The 25,392-nt window shown below is 35.3% G+C and overlaps 1 protein-coding gene across 5 annotated transcripts; it reads left to right on the top strand.

Annotated features, from left to right (window-relative positions):
• Positions 1-870: 870 nt before the first annotated feature.
• On the top strand, positions 871-24,972 carry LOC106133437 (activating transcription factor 7-interacting protein 1). 5 transcript variants are annotated; one of them, XR_009657059.1, is made up of 5 exons: positions 4,598-4,797; positions 11,456-13,795; positions 13,881-14,843; positions 14,986-15,902; positions 24,931-24,972. XR_009657059.1 is itself a non-coding variant. In XM_013333164.2 (4 exons), exons 2-4 carry the CDS (start codon positions 11,491-11,493, stop codon positions 15,444-15,446), a joined length of 3,729 nt encoding a protein of 1,242 aa, XP_013188618.2. In that variant the 5' UTR covers positions 871-1,014; positions 11,456-11,490; the 3' UTR covers positions 15,447-16,465. The 5 variants fall into 5 exon arrangements, 3 of the variants coding, with proteins under 3 accessions (XP_013188618.2, XP_013188617.2, XP_060802423.1); XR_009657060.1 differs by lacking the exon at positions 24,931-24,972 and adding an exon at positions 16,498-16,584; XM_013333164.2 differs by lacking the exons at positions 4,598-4,797; positions 24,931-24,972 and adding an exon at positions 871-1,014 and having other exon boundaries at positions 14,986-16,465.
• Positions 24,973-25,392: the final 420 nt, after the last annotated feature.

The raw sequence follows: 25,392 nt of genomic DNA, 5'->3' as shown, positions 1-25,392 counted from the left end.
AGATAACGTCCATCGAGCAAGTTTCTATAACTAGGTAAGTGCATAAAAAGCAAATCAAACGGTCAAGCCAATCGTAAAAAGTTACTGCATAGAACCCATAGATGTCGCTACGGAACTTATACCAATGCTTCGTTGCTGTCGTATTGAACTTGCTTGATAAAACAAAAGTAAACACTAAATCTAAGTTTAATTTTTCATTAAATTGATTCTAAAGTAACGGTTTTTACCTAATAAAGTTACTTACCTCGCAATTTATCATGATTTGTTTGGCACGTTGTTAGACTATACAAATATACCTACCTAGTTAGGTAGGAACCTACCTAGTACGTACTGATGATCGAAAATCCCTTATGTAGTTCTTGGATTCCCTTCACTGACAAAAAATGTCAGAAGGTGTTGTGTTACCTTCTGACATTTTTGTGGAAATAGGTACTTTATTGTTAAAAAAATTCTAATTGTCACTTTGACGGTGGTAAGCAAGTTGAATATCGAATAGGTACATAGAAATAATGAGAACTGGCACTGTCGGAAACGCGTTCTAAAAATAACTTAAAAATCACCGTGACATTTGTTTGACACTTTTTTATGATCATGTCAAAAATATCCTGAGTCCTGAAGGCGCTTGAAATATTACTGCAACCTTAAAACCAACTTCTTTAACGAAATATTGCGCCTCGAATAATAAGACTTATTAGAAAGTAACTCACAAAACAATCTCAAATACTGAAATAATAAGAAATAGTCGTCATCATCATCATTAGAAATCAAATAAATATCGTGAAAAAAAAACCAAAACAATAATCAGCATAAATTGAAAGGAGATTTTCTGTCTCCCTCTAGCTCGCGGGAAGCGCACGACAAGATGGCCGCCGCCGTCGGCTGTAAACTATCGGCACAAGGCCGTGCATTCGTGCTCGATCTCTTCTGAGTGAAAGTACTACGTTCGCGCTAAAATAAACAGCTGCAACTTCTGGATTACCCGATAGACCTGATTGCTACCATCATCAAAGCTTGGTGAGTTTTACTCTAATTCTTACTTTCTTATTTCAGATAGGTATCACAGCAGAATGATTTTCTGGCACAATTTGTATTCTTAGTTTTACAGGTTTTCCAGGTCCGTCTTCTCTTTTGTAATTTTAGGATTTTTTCAAGAGGGTGCGTCTGCCGTGAAATCAGATATTGCACCGTTTCGAATTTTGTCCTAGTTAGGTACCTATTTAGATTTTTACAAATCCTGCGCGGATCCATAATCTTTTATTGTAGGTACCTACCTCAAAGATTTATTATAACTCAATTATCTTCTTCGTCTTCTAAATGCTTTCAATGGAAAACTTAATTATTCTTTGCTGAATTCTATTAACTTCGCGTGTTCCCATATAACGTCTGAGTTATACATAGCGCTTCGTGGGCTTATTCACTTCTATATTTTTGGTAATTCTCCTAAATGCCCTCTAGCTGAATGCAGCACATAATGTACAAACTTACCTAGTAGGTAGTTTAAAAATTTATGTGTACCTTCCTGTGACCATAGTCAAGTCAAGAACTTGGCAACAGCGCTCTCTTCGAAATCCCTGTCCCCTTATCGGACGAGAAATCGAACGCTGTTGCCGTTCCGAGCGCTTCTATGGCAGACTCGTGTCCGCAACGTACGACTTCGGACTTACTCGGCACCGTGTCGTTTACCGATTTTGCCGATGAATTTATTTTGCCAGATAGGTACCTACTAAGAATTCTTTTAAATTGATGATATTTATCTACTTTTAATGTATTTTTAATGTGAAATACCTAGCTACCTAATAGGTATTTGGCTGCGTAAGCATCAATGGAAAAAAGATTCAGAACATTTAAAAATAACATGATGATAATTAACATCATAAGATCTACCGTCAATGACATCCACTATTGGTATGGATAAGACAAGATCTTTAGGTACACAGAAGACTTATCGAAGGAGTACAGTTGCTTAGGTGTTGGTTCAATATCAAGGCAACTGTTCTCCTCGCGCTGTTGCCAAACTTCTCTTCCAATTGGGACATGTCAATTTACGTGACTGGCCTGATTTGAATAATTTACAATAGGTACCTATTTTAGGTATACTTACTTATATTTTTATGCTTAGTGCATCTAGGTATAATTAATTCCTAAGTATAATAAATTTGTTTTAAATTTACAAAAAAACGTGATAGGTTACATACCTACAACCTATAAATACCACTCTCATGACAATGAAAATATTAAAAAAAATCTGGGCAAACTCCCGCCGAAATAAGACTATTGCTAATACAAGTATGTATTAAAATACATGATCTCCGTTTTATAACAGCAGCAGAACTCTTGATATCCTGGCTGTAACAATTCGTCATAACCTAACGGTATATCTATCACCATTCATGATCACCTAATGGTAGCCATACCTCTAGTTATCTCTTTCTTTCCAGTGTCATACGCCATAAATATAAGCGTGTCGTCTCTGTTCTTCTATTTTAAGAGAATTTTCCTTGCCTGCTCCAGCCGTTCCGTCAAATGCAGTTGTCAATATCGGCCCGGTCTTCTACTAGGCAGTTTCATCAGAACATTTTGTTTTCAATGTGTTATCTACATAATAACTTTGTAGATAATTCGTAAAATGCCCTATTTAAAATTACTTACCTACCTCGCGTTAATCCATCTGGAGCTCATTAAATCCATTATTATTTAGGCCCATAAAGAAAAAAAGTCATGGAAAAATATTTATTCTGATGTCTTCTCATTACTATGACGAATTATGAACCGACAGTTAGACGATCACTAGTTCGTTTGTTGGGTGACCACATTTCATTATTGTACAGTAACCATTGCGTATCCAAAGCTTTTCGTTCTGACAATGGCGGGAAGGAGAATGGTATTGTATGCGTTCTTTATCGATAGGGCTTCATTGGATGTGACATTAGTAGAAAGTATTAGGCCGGGACTCCACCAAAGCAGAGATGTGTGCGGTGTGCTGTGTGCTGTGCGAGAAGAGATGTTTTTCAGCTCGCGGGACTCCACCAAAGCGGAGATGTGTGCGGTGTGCTGTGTGCTGTGCGAGAAGAGATGTTTTTCAGCTCGGGTGCGGGGCGTTGAGTGCTCACTACGCACATCTCTCGTCTCCACTGCGCGTCGTCCGCGCACAGCTCACATCTCCGCTTCCATCGCGACATACAAATATTACACATCTCCGCACAGCGATCTCCACTGAAGCTGAGCGGAGAGGAGACGTGTCAATAACTCAATTCTATTGGTTGTTTAAAAAACATCTCCTCTCCGCTCGTCTCGTCTCCGCTTTGGTGGAGTCCCGGCCTTATTGTAGGGACTCGACAACTGGTTTAAAAGTGTTAATCATTTATTTTGAATAGTTTTCTTTGCATTTTTGGTTTATTAGATTTATTATTGGGTGAAGTTTTTACTGTTTTATGTAGATGAATTTTAGAAAATTGGTTTTATTAATTCTTCTGTTATCTTTTGTAGGTTACAGGCCTACCTTGTTACCATATTATTGTTTTGCCTTGTTTTTTTGAACAAATTGATAGATGTGAAATGTGATTGGTACATCTTTGTATTATCGACACCGTCTTCTGTTCTTCTTTACTTTAAAATTAATGAATTAAAGGCTCTATCATCAGCTTCTTCGATAGAAAAAATATGAGGTAATACCTTCCTAATAAATAAGGTTCAATTTCCGGTCAAGATTAACATGATTTGTTTTTTGTAAAAATATAAATAAATACTTAAACCCGAAAGACCTATTTTCGAGATGGCGTAAGTTGACATGACGTAGCGCTCATTCGGGTAGCATCGGCTTGGTTCGGCTGTCCTCGGTTCCCGGCACGTAGCGAGCCCACTCGACTCGAGCGTTGACGTTGAGGCGTGTGGCGTCGTAAGAGCGGCAACGCCGCAATACCGCTTGGCTTCACCCATCCACCCAACATTAATACTGAGTTGAGCTATAAAGTGACTAAACTTACTCTATTTTTTTTAAATACTCTAACGTTTGAAGTTTTAACCGGATGCATATGTCTGAACTTCTCATTTTACAATAGACCTTCAGAATTTGTATGTCATTCTTTCTACGTAATCTACAATAGGTACAAATGATACCTATATTTATATACTAGAAGGTGCTGCGATATGTTTGATTATAATTAATTGAAATGTATTATGTATGACCCAATTTATATGTACGAAATATTTTCTTACATATTCATTATCTTCATTACTTACCTATAATAATGTTATCAAAATATTCATTTATATTGACTTGATTCATTTCGATTTTGAAGATATTTTTAATTAAAGTATTGGGTGTACAAATTGAGTCCAACCAACTCCTATTCCGCCAAACAGAAGGAGAACACAAGAGAACGAAACTAAAACGAATACCTACATATACACGTGACCTCGCTATGATGTACTTTGAATAGGTACAAATTCCACAGAGCAATGTGCGTGCAGAGAAATCACGATTATCGAGGGCCAAGATAATTCTTTCGCCTTGTCGCGCGCGCGTACCTTCCGCCACAAGTTTCATATTGTCTCGCTCGCCCCACGCCGCTTTTATTTAATCTCTACCGTACTTCGTACGTAACGCCGTACTCTGTATAGCGCTTACTCTGTGCATTCTGACCGCGATCAGCGGCGCCATGTTTACGTCCGCCATTTTCTTCTCTCTCTCGTTCTACTGACAGTCAGTGCCACTACAGCCGCGCCGTCGAACGCTCGCTCCGTCGCTGAATCTTCTTGGTACTTCTACTTCTGGATTCTCTTACCCAGTCGTTTTAGGTACGTACTAGTGTACAGACGTGTACATCAATGTTAATGATTGTTCTTTAACATTTGTTTACATTATATTTGCTTAGTCTTTATCTTCTTTAAATTAGTTCCGTTTTTTTCTTCTTTAATTTTTTTAATTTAGTTCTTTTTTTCCTTTTTTTTTTTGTTTTTTACTTATTTGATTTCTTTTAAATTCATCCGTTTTTATTAATAGTGTATTTTGGTTCGTGAAGCTATTCTCGTTACTTTTTCGATGGGAAAAGCCTTTCTTCTTGTTATCTATTTCGATCTGTATCAACAGATAAAATTACCTAGTTCTATTTCATAGAAAAGAAATTCCGAAATCTTGTGTCTCTTAGTCACAATTGGCATTTTGCAAATTTAATGTTTGTCTAACTGTAAAAAGAAAACATATTCAACGATTACTTCTTTTTCCTTTAATCAGAACCCATCCATAAAACAGAAGCCTGATCCTCATTTATTAATCATTTTTGTTATCATTATTGAATATACAACTTTTACAACCTATATCCAAAAATATCTAATTACTAACAAAGAAAATTTTATAAAGAAATATGCTCAATGTAACTTCATATTTACTAGCGTATTTGTGTGCGCGATGATACCAATCAATCTAGTTAACTACTACGTAGGCCAAACATGAGCTTATAAAATGTTATTAAAAAATAATTATCTCTAATAATTTATAAATATTTTGACACCCACTTAACCTCAAAGTCTGTTTGAGAGATCAAGCATTCCATTAAAAGAATTAGTTCGGAAGGTCGAAAGACCTCTGATGTTTACCAGATTTCTGGTTTACGTTCGATACCTTTTTGAACAGTTGTTCTACGTTCCACCTTCACCTCGCTCGATTTGGCGACCCCGCTCGCTTACTCCGTTCATCTCTCTCGCGCACACGCAAGCCGTCTCATACCGATAGCGATAGCAAGCTTGACGCGCTATCGTCTCCTATCTTGGCGACTGGGGAATTTATTCCGGTGTTCAGTTTATTTCGCGCAACAGACCGGCAGCCATTTTGTGTTGATGTTTCGTGCTCATGTTATCGCGTTGATATGATGGTCGAAGCAAACTCGTGGGTTTCATTTTAGAACTTCTTTGATGTCTTTTGGGAATATTTGATCCTGTTTGACACAACAATACTATGGGTTTTTCTCGTCATACGATGGGAGTTTAGTATTATAAGTCAATTGGTATGGATTAGACAACTTAATAGATTTTAGTCTCGTACTAAGGTACACCATGTTATCAGCCGCAAGGCAGTTTCTATTGGAAACTCTTGCACCAAAGTGTCCAATATTGATTCATCTGACATCCATCTAACCATCAACATCATTAAAGATGAGCAAGCAACCGTAACTGTTATTTTTACCACCATAGGAACGGCACCACTGGAAAGAAAAAAAAAACACATATTTTATGCAAAATTTACTTTGCCATCATATTGTAGAATAAACAATTTTATAGAAAGTAAGTCAAGATATTTGGCATGCTAGAAAACTTCCTATTCATAATAGGAAGTTTAGGAAGTGTAAACCGTTCAAATTTTTGTACGTACAGTACATGTACAAAGAAAACTTCTCCGTTGCTATTATCATATTGCTCGTAACCCGACTGAAAATTTTACATGTGTAAAATTGCGTATTTTTCCTGATCTAACAGATGCTTTTCAAATTTCTTACATACATACATAAAATGACGCCTTTTTCCCGTAGGGGTAGGCAGAGACTACGTCTTTCCAATTGCCACGATCTCTGCATTCTTTTTTTTCATTTGTCTTGTCTGACCCTTTGCCAGGACGTCCTTAATGTGATCAAGATACGTTCGTCTTAGGTCTTCCTACCCCGACCTTTACCTCCACACTCTTCTTGTATATTTTCTTAGTCAACCTACTTTCATTCATCTTCTCCTCATGACCAAACCATCTTAACATATCTTAACATTTCTGTTGCTACATCTTTTTGCACATTCATTGAAAATTTCTTTAAGGTATTTTATTGTTTATTTCACAAAAATACGGTGCTTCATTGTCATTAATATTAATGGTGTCATGCCATAATGATAGTATTAAACCCTGGTATATAATTATATTTTCTCTTTTGAAATGTACGGTTTGTTTTTTGAATGTCAAGCAAGCCGATTTTAGGAGCTAGATGTTTGTGTGTGTTTGTACAATTTAGCCTATTAATGCTAATGATTAAAGAACGATAATTTAGTTTCTTCATTGCCATTAAAAATGTAGGTGTACCTAAACCACAAATTCTCATCCCTCTCATCCAAGACCGATTACATTCTCAGCTATCAGCTCAAAGCGGGATGCGGTGAAGACTATTTATAAGCTGCATCTTATTAAAACATATCACAAGATAGATTTTTGCGTTTGGCTACTTGACTTTCAACTTTTGATGTATTTGTCCTTAAGTCGCCTCCTAAAAGTCCATAGAAAGATCGTAAATCTCTTTTACTCTGCCTGAAACCTTACGCCCCATTCTTTTAAGAATATGAATACTCCATAATTTTTTTAAACATCCGAAAATATATGTGGCTGGTATTAATCAGGCAACTCTGACCGTGAAAATCAAATTGCCTTATTTTCACAATCAGATAAAAAAGAACGCTTAGATGGTTTTGGAATTGTTGACAGCTGAAAACAGGGTAACTTAGCAAATATTAAATGTATTCAAGCACCGATTGAAAGGAAAGGTTAATACGAACCTACCTTGAACAAATCGTGGACGTCCTGGCAAAATGTCAGGTTAACAGTACTCTACAGCGAGCTTGAAATGATGCATTAGACTGATGATTGATTCACGTGAAATCAAATAATGAAAATGGAAATCACTGTCTTTCCCTCTGCTGAAGAGACAAGATCTAATAATAATAAACAGTATGGATATAACATACTTTAAAACAGCAGACAATGTATCATTCGAATGAAACTCTTATCATAGCGTTCTCGTGATTGGTTCTTGATTTGTTTTAATTGATTTTAAATTTAAATAGAATTTTGAACTATTGATGTTCTTTTTTACGAACTGAGTTTGTTTGATTCATTGGGAAAATATTTCTTACTTACTTCAACAGTGGCTGGTTAGGATACTCGGTAACAAAAGTGATTTGTCAATTTTCTTCTATTCCACTTTTAACTAGTGTCGTTCCATATAAAAATATTTAAAACTTACTTTTTGTAAAATTTACATACATACATACATATAATCATGTCTATATACCTTGCGAGGTAGACAGAGCCAACAGTCTTAAAAGACTGATAGGCCACGTTCAGCTGTTTGGCTTAATGATAGAATTAAAATTCAAATAGTGACAGGTTGATGTCTAAAAGTAGAATCCCAAGTTTATAGGCTATCCCTTAGTCGCCTTTTATGACATCCATGGAAAAGAGATGGAGTGGTCCTATTCTTTTTTCTAATGGTAATGGAACTACACAGTAAAATTTGCATGTTTTATTGGCAATTTTGAATATTTTGGCAAGTTTTTTTTTCTTTTTGTATAATCATCATCATCACACGAAATTCTCGCGTCAGTTCAACACTTTATAAATGTGAGTAGTTATTTTTAAATTCGCCTAAAACTACATCCCGCTACCTACCTACCTTTGCTTACGTACTAATAATAACTATTGTCCTAATTGTAAATTCCACTACTCTTTGTGCAGGATTTGGTTTACCTTTGTTTTTTTTTTGTTTCTTGGTTTTGTAAGATTATTGGTCATTCTGTTTATTTGATTTTTGACCTAAGTTTTGGTTTGATATCAATGTCATGTTTTGAGCTGGAAAATTAAAGCTTGAACAGATCTCTTTTGCAGTAAACATACATAGTTACTTATCATTATGAGGTAATATGATACACACTTGCAAATGAAACTAGTTCTTTTGTCATTCAATGCTTGGACATTAAGAAACGTTGAAAAAATAAAAAGGAATAAAAATTCATATATATATACATACATATAATCACGTCTATATCGCTTGCGGGGTAGACAGAGCCAACAGTCTTGAAAATGCTGATAGGCCACGATGAGCTGTTTGGCTTACTGATAGAATTGAGATTCATATAAGTGACAGGGTGCAAGCCAAGAATCACAATCTGTGCAGTAAAATTTGCATTATACTTATTAGAAAAACTGTCCAGGTCTTCAGAAGTCGATTCTAAATATACTCATGTCAATGGCAAACAAAATTCAGGTTGCTGCCTCTGCATTAGTAGACCTAATGATAATCGCAGCTGGTTTTCATAGAATTCGTAACAAGAAATGTCATGCTTTCGGAGGTATCACCGACATCTACAGCGAAGTCTGATCCAAGGATCCATAATCTATATTTTTGCATAGTGTTAAACATTTGGGTGGTTAACAATAACACAAAGCATTTAATTTCTGACTTCTCGAAATAACTTATCTAGCACGCCTAGCAATTATGAGCGGCATATACCATATCACACCATTTTGCATATAATATAGATTTTTTGAAATGAAGAATTTATGAAACCTTAATAAATTACGTGAAGAATTGACAAGGGTAGATGGGGCAATATTTGCATTTAATGCAAAATATGAAGATATCGCTCCTGATTCAAAGTCACCATATTATCTAGTGATATCTGTTATACCTTGCTAAAAGGTTGATGACACTTTTTCTATTTATATTGATGATATGATAGTGTTAAGTCATTATGATGACACTATTTTGAAGTTTGTTTAAATGCCAATAATGGAGATTTAGAATTAAAGTTTTGATAATAAGATAACCAATGGTCTCTATTTTATAAATAGAGGACTCTAGGCTACACGTTTTTATTTGTAACATAAATTTAATCTTAATACAAAAAACTTTAGACTTAGTTTATTTGAGGTCTAATAAGACTCAATGCACGCCTTGTACAAGCCTTGATAAAACTAATAGAAGTAAACATAACATCGTCTCAGCTCACTCTTGCATATGTTAAAGCCCCTTACAAGAGTAGTACGGCTATAGTACAGAACATCCACGCTTCTAATGTTTATTATGTTAGGTAATTATTTGACCTTGAGATATTTCTTTTATGATTATTAACTTGATTTTACTTATAATATTTTTAATTTTTTTATTTAGTTATGAACTGTTGTTTTGTACTTCAATTAGTTTCTGTAAAAAACTATTCTTAGGTTCTTGCCTTTGTTACATATACTTTTTTTTTCCTTTTGTTATTTGAATTCATTGCCAAATACTTTACGAGGTGTACTAGAACCGTTGTATTATTGACGTAAAAAAATATATGTGTTATAAATTGGCGGAATATGAGAAGAGGTTTCGGTCTCGGATTCGCGTCAAAATGTGACAATCACCTTTTCTATGTATAGGTAAAGCAAATATAAAAAAGGTGATTGATTATTCTGAAAATGGTATGCGTTGTTACTGAACAAATAAAATTTAAAATGACTATTTACCTAATTATATTATACTGCTAAATAGATATCTGACCTGAGACGAAGAGTGCTTTTCATGCTTAGTCAAAAAGATCGGATGGATGCACTACGGGCTTAGCCCAGCGCCATCTAGCGTGTGCTCGAGTAATGCATGGTACATAAAACTTTATTTATGAGGTAAACTGTCGTTTTAGCTTTTGAAGAAACTGAAAGAGTGGTTAGGATTATTTTAACTGGTTTTTATAATCATCAAACATAACTGATCCCACAATACAACACTTAATCAGATTTAACATTTTATTTAACTACATATTATAAAGGCCTTAAGATCTCTGTCATAAAGTGCTAATCATTTAAGATTTTTTAAGAAATTTTAAGAAATTATTTTTTGATCTAGGCCTCGAAAACTAAAGTTATCTAGATCTTCGATCTATATCTAATTTAATTAAATACAATGTCTGTATGATGTATCATATCAGCCATTTCATTTCAAGCCACTAGATGGCTCTGTGTCAAAATAACTTCTCTCCCGTCGTATTCAGACGACAATATTCCTTACGTATATTAAAATAAAAGTTGTTACTTGAACCGCGCTAGATGGAGCTTACACGGTTTTAGTTACATAGGTTTCTAGGCGGTACAGAATTGGCTAAGTTAACTTTATTCGCCTGAATATTATTATTTGAAACGTATTATCATCGTAAATAGAAGCATGACGTCATTGCGTAAGAAGCGTTTGGTTATTTTAACAACTGCAAAATCTTAAAATAAACAGTATCCTAGTTATTTTTAGGAAGATTCAAGTAAATGCAATGAGCCTCCAGAAATATTATTTCAAATACGATAACTATTTTTTCATTAACAATAAGATTTTAAAATTGGACGAAAATGTAAATTGAATTGACTACTGAGATGTAATTTCAACAAATTAAACTTAGACAGCGCACTTACTACTCCGCTATGGTGTGAAACGAAAATTTATTATTCATAAATTGTTATTGATCAAATTATTTATTTTCTTTAATCTATTTTGTTATTTTTTTATTAGATAGCTATGTCAATTCGCTGACAAAAATATTATTGCTTTATGCAAATGTCCTTCAAAAAACTGTCAGATAAATTGTCAAATGAATTACAAAATGGCGAAAAATAGTTTTAGTTGAATAGTTTTAGTTGATTCGATTATTGTTCAATTCTTAACTTTGTTTTTTTTTCTCATTACAGAATTTCAACACATCTGATATGAGACATGAGAAACAATGCAATTAATATTAGATGCTGAGACAGATATAGACATTAGAAAAAACATGTCATCACTGAACGAAGAACTTACTGAAAAGCTGGATGGCGTCATTCAAGATCTAAAGAGCGAGCTTTGTAATAGCAATAAGGAAAATGTTAAAAGCAATGATAATAAAATATCTTGTGATGACAAGCCTCATTTAGAAGATGTTAAAGTTGATGAAGTATTAACGCCAAGCTCACCAGTTACTGACAAGGGCACCAACAATGATGACGACAATATAGCAAAAAATGTTAATAATGAAGGTAACAAAGATCGAGGTACAAATGTCGTTTCTGAAGATAATTCACATAATAAAATAGACAACGGCAATCTCTCTGTGATGAATCAATCAGAGCAAGGGAATGAACATGGCTCTGGTAATGGCAGTAATGAAAAAGTAGGTAGCTCAAATAATGTAAAGGAGAAGCTGGGTGGGACTGGCGATACAAAAGTGATAGTTAAACAAATAAATGATCAAAATAGTCATATTGAGGATGACACTTGTACTCTCGAACACGTGAGTCCGACTTCTACTGAACAAACTGAGGAATCTGTCGAGAAGAAAGACAGTAATAATGAATTAGGAATTTCGGAAGAGATGGACGTCATAGTAGAAAACAAACATAGTGAAGATGATCCAAATGTAGTTAATCAGGTAAACAAAGATATTGTTCGAACTGAAAGTGATATCACATCTGAGGTGGATGCAATGCTTCAAAATTCCAATAATGGTAGTGAACAGATAATTGAAAACATAGTTGAGGTGTCAAAACTGAAAGAAGTACCAAAAAGTCCTAATGCATATTCAACACAAGGTCCTGCCAGTGACTCTGAAACGCTTGAAAAGCAAGAAGTTATAAAACAGTCCAACTGTAAAAATATCTTATCATTAACTAGAGAAAAAGTAGAAACTGTGAATTTAGAAAGTGATGTAGTAAGTTCGGAGAAGTGCTCTTATATTGTGGATAGTGAGAATGCCAAAAATAATATAGAAAAAATTGCAATAGACATGAAAACTGATGAAACACTTGAAAAAAAGAATATAAGCGCTACGGAAATAATGGATGTAGATGTAAATGACGCAACTGGAAAACCAGACATAGAGGCTTCGTCTATTTCTGTATCTTCTGAAAAAGATTGTGTTATAAATATTGATTGTGAAGACGATCTTGAACAAAGCCCGATGCCAGAAGAAAATTCTGTAGGAAACACTGAAAATATTAAAATTTTGGATAAAAAACAGGCATCTGAAGACCTTGTTAAAATCACAAACGATGACAAAATCATATTAGAAAATAAAGAAATAACTAAAAATTCTAGTCACAGTGATGGCTTGTCTGGAAACGTTATTCAAGAGTCAAACCTGCAAGAGAATCCGAAATGTTCTGATCAACTTTTAAAACCTTCTTACTCTAAAATACCAGATGAGCGAGAAGTTAAACAACCGGATATTGAAAATATTATAAACGTTTTGTCAACTGTTAAAGATATTGAAACAGTGAACTTGGATGATAAGAAAACAGAGACTGAAAGTTCCAAGACATGTTCCAATTTGAATATTCGTGGTACTGTAAGCGATGATTCTACTGCGAAAGTAAAAGAATCTGTGATTGGAATGGAAACTGTTGATTTAATTGATGATAAAGACTCTAGCGAAACAGAAGCGATGGATGTTGATGTAAATAACGAAACTGGAGAAACCAACACTGCCGAAAAAGATGAGATAATAAACCTTGATTGTGAGGATAACATCGAAGAAAATACAACTGATCGAAATGGTGATATCTTAAAGAATAGCGATATGAGAATGGATGAAGATAAACATTTAGTAGATAATGATAACATAAAAGAAACAAACGTATCTGGACCAATAGATAAACCGGATGAAACAGCCAATGAAAAGAAAAACGATAAAGATATTCCTAAAACTTTTAGCCAAAAAACAAAAGACGTTAGTGAACGGAAAAATATACCCTCTGTTTTGAAATTATCAAATACATTAAACATTTTATCTGACGATGAAGATGAAGAAACAATACAACCAAAACAGTCTTCTCAACCTGAAACAAAAGATGCAGAAAATTCTGAAGAAAAACAGTGCATCAATATTGACGATGATGATGATATTATGCTTGTCGACGAGGTTGGTGCTCATAATAAAGATACTCCAGATAAATCAAAGACTCTCACCGCACGTTCTGAACTCTCACCTAAACTTGAAGATGAAATAAAAGACAAGACAGCAGATGAGAAACCAACGCAACAGATTTCTCAAGAAGGTATGTATTTGGCCTTTATACATGTTTTATGTTATTCACTTTGTCACATGTTTAATTTTAATTAAAATTAATGTAATTATTTCAGTTGAAAAACCTGTAGATGAAAAGAAAACAGAAGAGGAAAAAGAGGAAAGCTCGCAACGACCGCAAGATGACGTAAAGCCTGAAGTCAAAACCGGGTTGCCTAAGCCCCTTATTCCTAACAATTTCTTGAAAACGTGCAAGAAAACCATGGCTGAAATGACAAGGGATGATTTGGAAGAATTCTGCATACTAAAAATTGTCGAGAGTGTGGTCGACAGAAGTAGCTTGAGTGAGATTAAGACAAAACTTAAGAGCATGGCTCAATCTATAGAAGAATATAAAAAGAAAGCAATGTTGCTAACAAAACAAAATCGCGATCTTCAAGTTGTTTTAAAGACTATTCAAGAGGAGCAGAAAAATTCAAAAACTGTGACGCCGTTGAAAATAACTAGATCTGTGGGTATGCAAGTTCTGATGACGGAGAGATCGATCATTAAAAGAAAGGGGCCGCCTGGGCAGGTTTCGACTGTGACCAATACCAACGTAACCACTCCTACTAAATCTCCACGGCTGGCAACTCAGCGCACAATAAAAGTTCCTATAACGCCTTCGCCGCAATCAATCCCTGTTCCCAGGCTCGTCCCAGCGTCAAACAGCCCAGCAACAAAAAATGTGCAACAAATAAACACCAATAACAATGCGAAAGTGACCAGCCCAGTAAACGGAGTCAGAACGAATCAAGGGAAAACGGAAAAGAGGGGTATCAACCGAGCCAGTTCTGTAACTGTAGACCTTACTGAAGATGAACCACCGACCAAAATCACAAATAGAAACTCCACTCCTACACCGGTCCGAGTGGTGGCCCCGCATTTGGTTCCACAAAATCTACTGCCAGTGTCGGCTAGACATCCGGTCCCACAAAATAACCCTAGAAAAGTTTATATTCCTATTAGTGGTACGCAAAACCAGGTCAGACCTGGACAAGCAATAATGCTGAAATCTGTTAATAGCGCGCCGTCTCAGAGTGAGTAGTTTATTAATGTTATAATTTATTTTTTATGTCAGCTTATTATTATTACTGTTAGTACAGTTGCGTAGAACATGTTTCAAACAAAATTAAAAAAAAAAAAATTAAGTTTTTAATTATTTTTTTTTTATGTTTTCAGGTCCGCGACCAAGAGTTCCCCAGGCGCATATGGGGAGACACCCACAAAACCAAATTAGGATGACGAGAATTTCAAATAGGCATCCAGCGCCATTGCCCGAAAGCACGAAAATATATCCTGGTAGTAACTTGAAAGCGTTGCCACCCGCGCCTGATCTCAAACTGTCCAAAGTAGAAAATGGAATAGTAATCTCGTGGAAAATAGATGGATACCAAGAAGATAGTTATGAAGAAATAGCGAGCTATCAGCTGTACGCCTATCAGGAAACAAACACAACGCCAAGCACAGCTTTGTGGAAAAAAATTGGAGATGTGAAGGCGTTGCCCTTACCTATGGCTTGCACATTGACGCAATTTGTAGCTGGATTCAAATATTACTTTGCTGTGAGAGCAGTGGATATTCGATCTCGAATTGGACCGTTCAGCTTGCCTGGAAGCATACTCCTGCTGAACAAAATATAAGACTGATAATTTGTTTTTTTTTTGTGTTCTGTGGTTGCAATGTCATACATTGTAATAGTGAGTGTAACATGTGAGTGGAGTTCCAAGTGAGAATTATTATGATTAGTTATTTATTTTACGTAAGTGTACAGTACAGCGGAAAAAATTGTTTTTTTTTTTATATTGAGTTGAATTTTCTGAAATCTGTGGTCTTCATAGTATGATTCGTTCTCAAGACATACCTGAATTCCTGAATCACGGAATGTTTGGCGCATGCAAATTTATCAGTAATATTTTTATCGTTTATGATATAGTAGATAATGTCTTATACCAGTATGTTGTTGCACATGTGAAACTATGTATCTCCATTTATTATTTGTTGAAAAAATTTTATCACCTAGTGTATGCTTGGAAAAATTAGAATCAAAATTTGCAGATTTGTGGGTTACCATCTAGTGAAAGAAGACACAGGACTATGTAAGTTAATTTTGCTATGTGTAATAGAAACGAATTTTTAGTGTATAATTTTAATATAAGGTACAAATAACGTAACTACTGTATTGAGTCTAAAACTTAAAGCTGGACTTAGCCATATTTAAATGTTGAAAAACTGACTAGAAATATAACCTTGTTTCTCATACTTTTGTGATTAAAATTATCCATCTAAAAAATTCAGAAGTTTCGAAAATTTTATGTTAAACTATGCTTTCTTTTTGGTATAAATTGTTTTTATAAATACAAGCATTCCTAGAAAAATAAATATTCATAAAATTGTTATAAAGTAAGTTGCTCTTTAAAAGTTGAGTGAAATTAATTTCTGAATTACAAAAAAAAAATTTTACTAGAAGACTTCAATGAGCAGAACACTTTTTTCCTTAACTGTACCTGCTTATAGTTTTGTAACAGTCCATTTTATTTCACTTGACAGCATAATATTCTAAGATAAAAGTTAAAATTACAAGATACCTACTTGCCCGCTTGTATTTATTCTCAAACTACCAACCTTTTTAAATTCTTTACATTTTAATAAATAAAATTGTAGTTGCGATTTTATTTTGAATTTTCATTGCAGCGCCAACTTTTGTTATTAGACTACACAACCACGAAAGAAAAGTATCCGTCCTGCGTACTCTGAAATCTTTAAAACCTAACTGGCAACATTTTGCATTCAATTCTACCTCAAGACCCCTAATAAGTTTAAGACAATACCTACTTTCCTTGGGAAAAGAATATGTACCTAGACAATAAATTTATACCTACTAAGTTCCCATTCCATTGATATCCTGCTCCATGATAGTTAAAAAATTGCCTTCCTACTGGACCGACTGCCCAGAAGCATAATAACAATTGAGTACCTACAACCTGTCAGGCTAGGGCCTAGGGCTAGTAATAGTCCCCTTTGAGCCTACCTACAATAAACCAAGAACTCTCAATGATTAGAGATAAACAATAGGGAATCGGTAAAATAAATATTTATTGGCATTTGAAAAATTATAACTTTGTACGCTAGCTCGAAAAAAAAATTGCCTGTGTTACCCTTTTATAGAATTTATACAATTTATGTAATCTAAAATAGCGGATTGGTGTTAAGAATCGCCCAAAACTCTGTCATTCAAATTTCTATTGGATGGAAAATAATGAAATTTGGTGCAAGGGTAAAATATTACCTGGAATATCATAATAAATATATTTTTTATCCCGGAAATTCCGCGGAAGCGAAGCCATGGTATGCAGTTGTAGCACATATACATAGTTCTGCGATTCATATAGCAACACGATTAAGTTGAGTCATAATGCGTAATGGTAAAAGGTGATTGAACAATAGTGCAATAATGACAAATTCAAACTGACCTGTTTTAGAAGGTGTATAGTAATTGAAGAAGCCATAAACAAGACTGAGTACTAAGCGTTTGGTTATGCTTATCTGTTGAGTAATTTTTGCTAGCTTCATTATTTAACAAAATTTTTATATATACCTACAATATTTTTTTTGGTCATAGTCATTCTCATCACATTGTTAGTTTAAACCCACTCAAAATCTTGTAATTTACAACTAGTCACCCGCCGCAAACTAATACCTCGCTAACAGTTTAATTTTTTACTAAATCGTGAATATCTTAAAACTACTAAATTGAAGATTTTGCCATCTCACGAACTAAGAAAGTCGTTCCATAAAATAAAAATCAGACCAATTCTGCGAAAGTTATTGCGTTTTAAACATGCATACAAAAATATATTTTCACCCTAAGTTGACAATAGACAGACGGCGTTAGTCGTACATTATAACAAACATACTTTGGAAGGTTAAGGATAGGGTGTGGACTTTAATCGAACCAAAGACGAGCTTGGCTCTCTGGGAAAGAGGTGTGTTGATATATGTATCTATAGACAACAGACACAAAATTGTATGTGCAAGTCATTGTAAATACTAGTTGGGCGTTTATTACAGTCATGGCCCAACTAAATTGGCTGACTCTTTGTTGGCCGTTGTAAATTTGTGCCGTAATTGTAAAACAAATAGTTTCTTTTGTTAAACCAACATTAAGAAATAATAAATAAACGTAACTTATTGATTCATATTATGGCAACTCAAAAGTTCAGCTGTGTCGGTATGTCAATGTCAAAATAATTTTAGGTTGGCAATAAACTCTCGCAGCTCACAACTTTGCAGGCAACACAAGAAAGTTTAAAAAAAATTGCCAGTTTTCGATAAATGCGCGTGTTGTGTTGTGGTTCTCGCATGATGTGATGGAATTTTTTTAATCGTTTTGATTCAGGAACTATATAATCTTTTTCATTATCCAAAATTCAAATAAGATTTGCGTTGTGTGTAAATTAATCGCTTTATTTGCTCTCGGCGTGGTGTTATTTCCATAATTCATGCGTGATAATTTGACGTAGATTGACATATCGGTTTCGCAAGTGTACGAAGGTGTTTTATTTGTGTACACTGTGGAAAATATCCACGGGAATTGGGATATAAATGTGCATTTCGGCTTGTGTATACGGCTCGGATATATTTAAGTGCATAATCGGAAAAGTGTGCGTTGTGTAAATAAGCGACGGGTTGTAGTGATCATTGTGTAATTCTGTGTGTTATCCTGTGTTTGTTTTTGTGTTTGGTTCCTGAGCCATGCTGGCTAACAAACAATATTCTGAAGCTATTTCGAAGGTAGGTTGAATAATGATTTTATAAATTGTCTGAATATCTTTTAATTGTAAATGTCACCTTATTTACAAAATCATATAAAAAACTCGGATAACTCACACGTAAATCCTTCACAGTAGGTATTGTTATGTGCTGGCATTTGAATTATGATCTGGGGATCTACCCGCCATGTAGTAAGATAAAATAAAAAGTCCAACGCAATCAGATTTTTGCTGTTATGCTTCATTTTTGTTGGTGCTAAATCTTCCCTGTTTACCTTGTGCCATTCCACACATGACCCATACAATGTTCATCCATATTTAAGACACATTCAATAAGATGCCCTTTAGAATATAACCCTTTATCTTGAGTTGCCAGTTTGTTTTATGCCTGGACTGGCCTGTGAGTTTGGCCTTTTATTTGGTAGTTTTTTTTTTTGTAAAAAGCCAAACTACCTGCATTATTGAGCATTATATGGTTTTAAAATTTATGTAATTTCTCAAAAGAGTCAGTCGTAACTAAAGAGTTAAAGTTAAAAAATACTTAGAGTACCCGAAACTGCCGAGCTTACATGAAGTGAGTTACGAATCTGAATAATAACGAAATAATTATGCAGGGATCAATGCAGGTAGAAATATTTAGTCTCTGCCTAACCCCCTAGGAAAGAAACCTGATTTTATAATCCCTGAATCAGTAAGATTTTTAATATTAATTTTTATTTAATTAGGACTTTTTTTAGGCATTGCTTGCTCTTGCAAAGTTCTATTAAAAGCCTAGATTTAGATCTATGACTAATATAATAACAAATAAATAGTTTGTTACACTCTTGCTCACTATACTAGGAGCACAATTTCATAACCAGAACCTGTTGAGTGTCTTCTTCAAAGTAACCAGAAGAATTATTGTAATAGCAGGCATAAATTATTGGTAATACAAAATGTTCCTTTTTTAAGTACATACATATATATGGTCACGTCTATATCCCTTGCAGAGTAGACAGAGCCAACAGTTTTGAAAAGACTGAATGGCCACGGTCAGCTATTTGATATGTGCCGGGAACCACACGGCACATATCAAATATAACCATGTAAAAAAGTGTGTGATCTGCTAAGAATTAAAGGAACACGTCGACCAAGAAAAAGGTCACATAGAGCAAGTCACTGGAAATGATTACTGATATTAGATTAGTTAAAACTAATTTCTGTAAAAAAAAAAAACTGAAAATGTACATTTTTTATGTTTTTTGAAAAAACTTATATTTCTTCCCAATACAGTTTCCCGCTTTTATATATCCTAATGTTAGTAAAAATTAGCAGGTCTGTTTGTCTATTACCTTTGGCGACCTGGCAACCCTAACCTCCGGGTTATAATACAGGTTATTTCTATATCCTGAAATTTATAAACATTACCACTTATTTTAATTTATTTATTCATTTCATTCGTTCATTTTAACTAACTACAATACTTATTATTATAATAGTATGTTTTTTATAATAATGAGTTTCTATACTGGTCTGTTAGAAAAAAGAAATGATGTGTGCCAGCCGCTTTTCTTCCTGTGCAAATTGTATAAAATTAATTGAGGGAAAGCATACAGTTGAATGCGGCCTATTATTCTTTTCGAGGTTATTGGCTCTGTAAGGGATGTGCCGTGTAGCTCCCGGCACCAATAGGAAAAAGAATAGGACCACTCTATCTCTTTCCCATGGATGTCGTAAAATGCGACTTAGGGCTATCCCTTAGAATAAAACTAGAATCCCAAGTTTATAAGCCTATGCTTATAAACTTGGGATTCTTCTTTTAGGCGACAGGCTAGCAACCTGTCTCTATTTGAATCTCAATTCTATCATTAAGCCAAACAGCTGAACGTGGCCTATCAGTGTTTTCTGTCTGTTTCTGACTGCCGGCCCTGTCTACACCGCAAGGGATAAAGACGTGATTATATATATGTACTTGTGTATGTTTGGAATTCTAACGATTATCTAACCATGGGGCCTTTACGAACAGGATATCTAGGGGTATGAAAGCAGTTCTTCCGGCGTCGCGCGCGTCGCTTTCTCTCCCGCTACTTTCGCCGGCTGTTGCAAAACGTATACTTTTGCAGTTCCGAGACAAATATAATACCAAGAATTACATAAATCTATTACCTTAATCATCTTATACTAATATCATAAAGCTGAAGGGTTTGTTTGTTTGTTTGAAAGCGCTTATCTCAGGAACTACTGGTTTGAATTGAAAAATTCTATTTGCGTTGAATAGAACATTTATTCGAGGAACGTTTTAGGCTATATATAACATCACGCTGCAACTATAAGGAGCAAAGAAATAATGGAAAATGTGAAAAAAAAAACGGGGAAAATTATTCATCCTTGAGGGCTTCAATGATGCCCAAAATAACTATTCCACGCGGACGAAATCGCGGGCGCAGCTAGTGTTTAGATGTAAACTTTGCATACATTCGCGTGTTTTCATTGCTCGCGTGGCAAAAAGGCAAAGTCCAAGGCCGTGGTTCTTCTCGCCCGGGAGCCCTTTGCGCGTTTTTGCCGAAAAGTCTGTTAGGAGGAGTGTCAAGTCTTCGCCCGACATGACTGAAACACTTCGCGGTAATAGAACATTCCCTCGAGGGAAACTATGATCTCAAGAAAAACAGAGAAATATTAAAGGAGTTAATTTCTTTTCTTTCCCGGCAGTGCCGTGTGGTTCCCGGCACTATTACAAAAAAGAATAGGACCACTCCATCTCTTTCCCATGGATGTCGTAAAAGGCGACTAAGGGATAGGCTTATAAACTTAGGATTCCTCTTTTAGGCGATGGGCTAGCAACCTGTCACTATTTGAATCTCGGTTCTATCATTTAGCCAAATAGCTGAACGTGGCCATTCAGTCTTTTCAAGACTGTTGGCTCTGTCTACCCCGCAAGGGATATAGACGTGATCATGTATGTATGTATGTTAATTTCTTTTTGTATCGCGCATAGTATAGCGTTTATTGATAAGATAATTAAAGATAAGAAACAATGTAAAATATATAAATTCTACAGTATTCTAAAAGGCTGTCGTAGAAAACTTTGGAATTCATATATATATATATATTTGCTATTGTTGTTTTACTCACCTTTATCCTTAGATATGGTTTGGCAAATAACAACACTGGTATCTCGTTATAAACAAGAATAATAACATACAAGTCAAACTAAATAAAAGCTTTTAAAAATCTTTTCTCATTATAACACATATGTACATGCACACTACATAATGACGTCTATATCCCTTGCGAGGTAGACAGAGCCCACGGTCTTGAAAAGACTAAGGCCACATTCGTCTCTATAGTTTAATGATGGAATTAATATTCAAAGTGACAGGTTGCTAGCCTATCGCATATAACAAGAATCCCATGTTTAATAAGCCGTTCCCTTAATCGGTTTTTACGACATCCATTCTCTCAATATTATTTGTACGATTTGCAATGTTGTTTGCGGTCGTTTTTATCGTCCCTCGAGCAGACATAGTGGCGACTGTGTAGGTATTTTATTACCCGACATTTAAAGTGTGATGTACCGACGGACTTGCATGAATTTTTTATTTTTATTTTATTCAGAAAATATACAGTCTTAAATAATAATTTAATAACTATATGAGAGACTATTGACCATTTACATACTTTCACATGTAAAAATCTAAACAGCCTGTCTGCAAAAACTATACTACATAAGTAATAACTAGGACAAAAGGAACCAGAAAAAAAAACAAATAGAATTGAACCTTTTGAGAGTCACCGGACTAAACCAAGCCTTGGATTGATGAAGAGAGTTATGAATGTGGATGAAGCGAAAGAAGTGTGCAGGGATCGAGGCAAGTCGAATAGAATAGATTTATTTTCAAAATTCGACACAAGGTATCACTTACTTATTGACGTCACATCACTTAAATCTAATTATAACTACTACCGCTTCCAAAGCGTATGTGTTGAAGAAGCGGCGGAACAAACTACACTGCAGCATTTTCGCCGGACGTCAATATACAAATATAGATCTCTTAAATCTAAATCATGGACGAATGCACATTGTCTACATTAAAAAGACATGAATGAATGTAGAACTAGTTATTTCAATACGAAATAGTACTAGTAAACTAGTTATTTTAGTCGAAAACTTAAATATCTGTTTCCCCATCCGGAAAAGAGGAGTGAATTTCTGTCTGTATGTTTCTAAGCTTGTGTGGCTTGTGTGTTTACGTATGTAAGTACGTATGTATGTATGATAAATAAATGAGGCAGGTAACATAACTTGCCTCATTTATCATACGTACATACGTAGATATAATCACGTCTTTATCCCTTGCGGAGTAGACAGAGTCAAATGTCTTGAAAAGACTGATAGGTGGTCGGCTCTGTCTACCCCGCAAGGGATATAGACGTGACCATATGTATGTATGTATGTATAAATAAATCAAATTGGTCTGGAAAATCAGGTTTCCTCACGATGTTTTCCCTCATCGTCAGAGCTTCGTTTTAATCTATTCCATATTCATCATTATTTTCGTGCATCTACATACAAATTTATAGGACGTAACGTGGCTAATTTAAATATATAAGTTAACAGCCCAATTCTATCATTAAGCCAAATAGCTGGACGTGGCCATTCAGTGCTCAAGACTGTTTGTTGGCTCTGTCCACCCCGCAAGGGATATAGACGTGGCCATTTGTATGTATGTATGTTAACAGCCCATCTAACCGGCTCAGTATGGCTATAAATTATTATATCAAAAACTCTCTACAGTTAGTTAATCTATAAGTTAATTGTAAGAAAGCGGTTTAAATAACGGAACACACGAGTAAGCCGTATAGTTCATGGCACTTTAGACTATGACCACTCCCTATCTTTCCCATTGGTGTAGTAAAAGGCAACTAAGGGAATGGGTAATATACTTTTGATTATTGGAATAGCATTGCAATGTCACTATTTGAATCTCAATTCCATAATTTGGTCATACAGCTGAACGTGGCCTTGCAGAGTTTTCAACACTGCTGGCTCTGTCTACCCCGCAAGGGAATATATATGTGACTATATTATGTATGTATGAGTAAGCCATAAGGAAAGAAAGTGTCCAGTAGGAATGTAAGAAATAAGAATGTCGGCTGGCAATTGGAATTACCCAAAGATAGTTAATACTGCACTTAGAAGGGATTTTCCCAAATTTCCACGGGAACATAAAGTAACGGTTATGCGTTTTATGCGGGCATACTATAGTATTTCCGGAAGCCTTTATTTTATTTCGGGTCTAACTATTTTTGAAATCGCGATTCAAAGCTATAAATTAATATCATGATGAGACCTACCGTCTTGCGATTCCCAGCAAATCAGGTTATCGATCGTTAAAAACCGTAACGAAACCATTACTCCACTTATTTATTGATTGACAATCGGCATTTTGCATGATTACCGAGTAAAGTGCCGTGTGGTTCCCGGCACCAATACAAAAAAGAATAAGACCACTCCATCTCTCTCCCGTGGATGTCGTAAAAGGCGACTAAGGGGTAGGCTTATAAACTTGGGATTCTTCTTTTAGGCGATGGGCTAGCAACCTGTCTCTATTTGAATCTCAATTCTATCTTAAAGCCAAATAGCTGAACGTGGCCTATCAGTCTTTACAAGACTGTTGGCTGTGTCTACCCCGCAAGGGATATAGACGTGATTATATGTATGTATGTATGTACCGAGTATAATCCACGTTGGGTACTACTGCCGAATTCGTGGCGGTATCTAACAGTAGAGACTGTTCAGTTCCCATGATGATCAGAGTAATTGCATACATATGATCACGTCTGTCTTCCTTGTGATGCTGTTATGGTGAGGAAACCTTCACATTTAGTGGAATTCCCAAGAATTTGGGAAGAAGAAGAATTTGGGTGGCTGCATAGGTTGCGGAGGTCAGGTCAGATGGGAGTCGCTTCGTGTCGAAATTCTGACTTTCTCACTCGGAAGATCGTAGTCAGAGGCGAACCCCGGGCTCCTCAGAGATGCGAGTGCGCAACCTAACTAGCAGTCTATAAGTAGTTTTTAAACAAATAAATATGTACGGGACAAATTACACAGATTGAGTTAGCCTCGAAGTAAGTTCGAAACTTGTGTAACGAGATACTAACCCAACGATACTATTTATATTTTATAATTAATACTTATATAGATAAACATCCAAGACCCAAGGTCAATCAGAGAAAGTTCGTTTCTCATCATGCCCTGGCCGGGATTCGAACCCGGGTATCACAGACAAGCGCTACGCCACAGAGGCCTCCAATTAGTTAACTATCATACTTGTGAAAATATACGCCACAAATATATATTTTTCTCTTTTTGCAGGAAACACGAATGAAGTCGCGTGTCATCGTTGAATCATAATGGTACGTTATTTACATACCTACATACATATGTGGACTGAATGGCCACGTTCAGCTATTTGGCTTAATGATAGAATTGAGATTCAAATAGTGACAGGTTGGCTAGCCCGTCGCCTATAAAAAGCATGCCAAGTTTATAAGCATATCCCTTAGTCGCCTTTTACAACATCGATGGGAACGACATGGAGTGGTCCTATTCTTTTTTTTTATTGGTGCCGGCAACCACACGGCATTTAAAGTTTTAAACAGTCGAATAGAAAGTTCGATGTCGCTTTCGATTATGCCTTAAGGTACTGTGACATAACACAAGTAACGTTATGATGGTGTTGCATAAACAATATGCGTATGAGCAAGTGCCAATAAGACACACGTCTTCGCTCGTATCTCGAAAACGAAACGTGTACATTCACTTTCTTTCATCGAT

Source organism: Amyelois transitella, chromosome 11 (assembly GCF_032362555.1).
Source record: "Amyelois transitella isolate CPQ chromosome 11, ilAmyTran1.1, whole genome shotgun sequence".
In the NCBI taxonomy this organism is placed as follows: domain Eukaryota; kingdom Metazoa; phylum Arthropoda; class Insecta; order Lepidoptera; family Pyralidae; genus Amyelois; species Amyelois transitella.
Note: the sequence above shows the minus strand (reverse complement) of the source record. Positions and strands in the feature narration are given on the sequence as shown.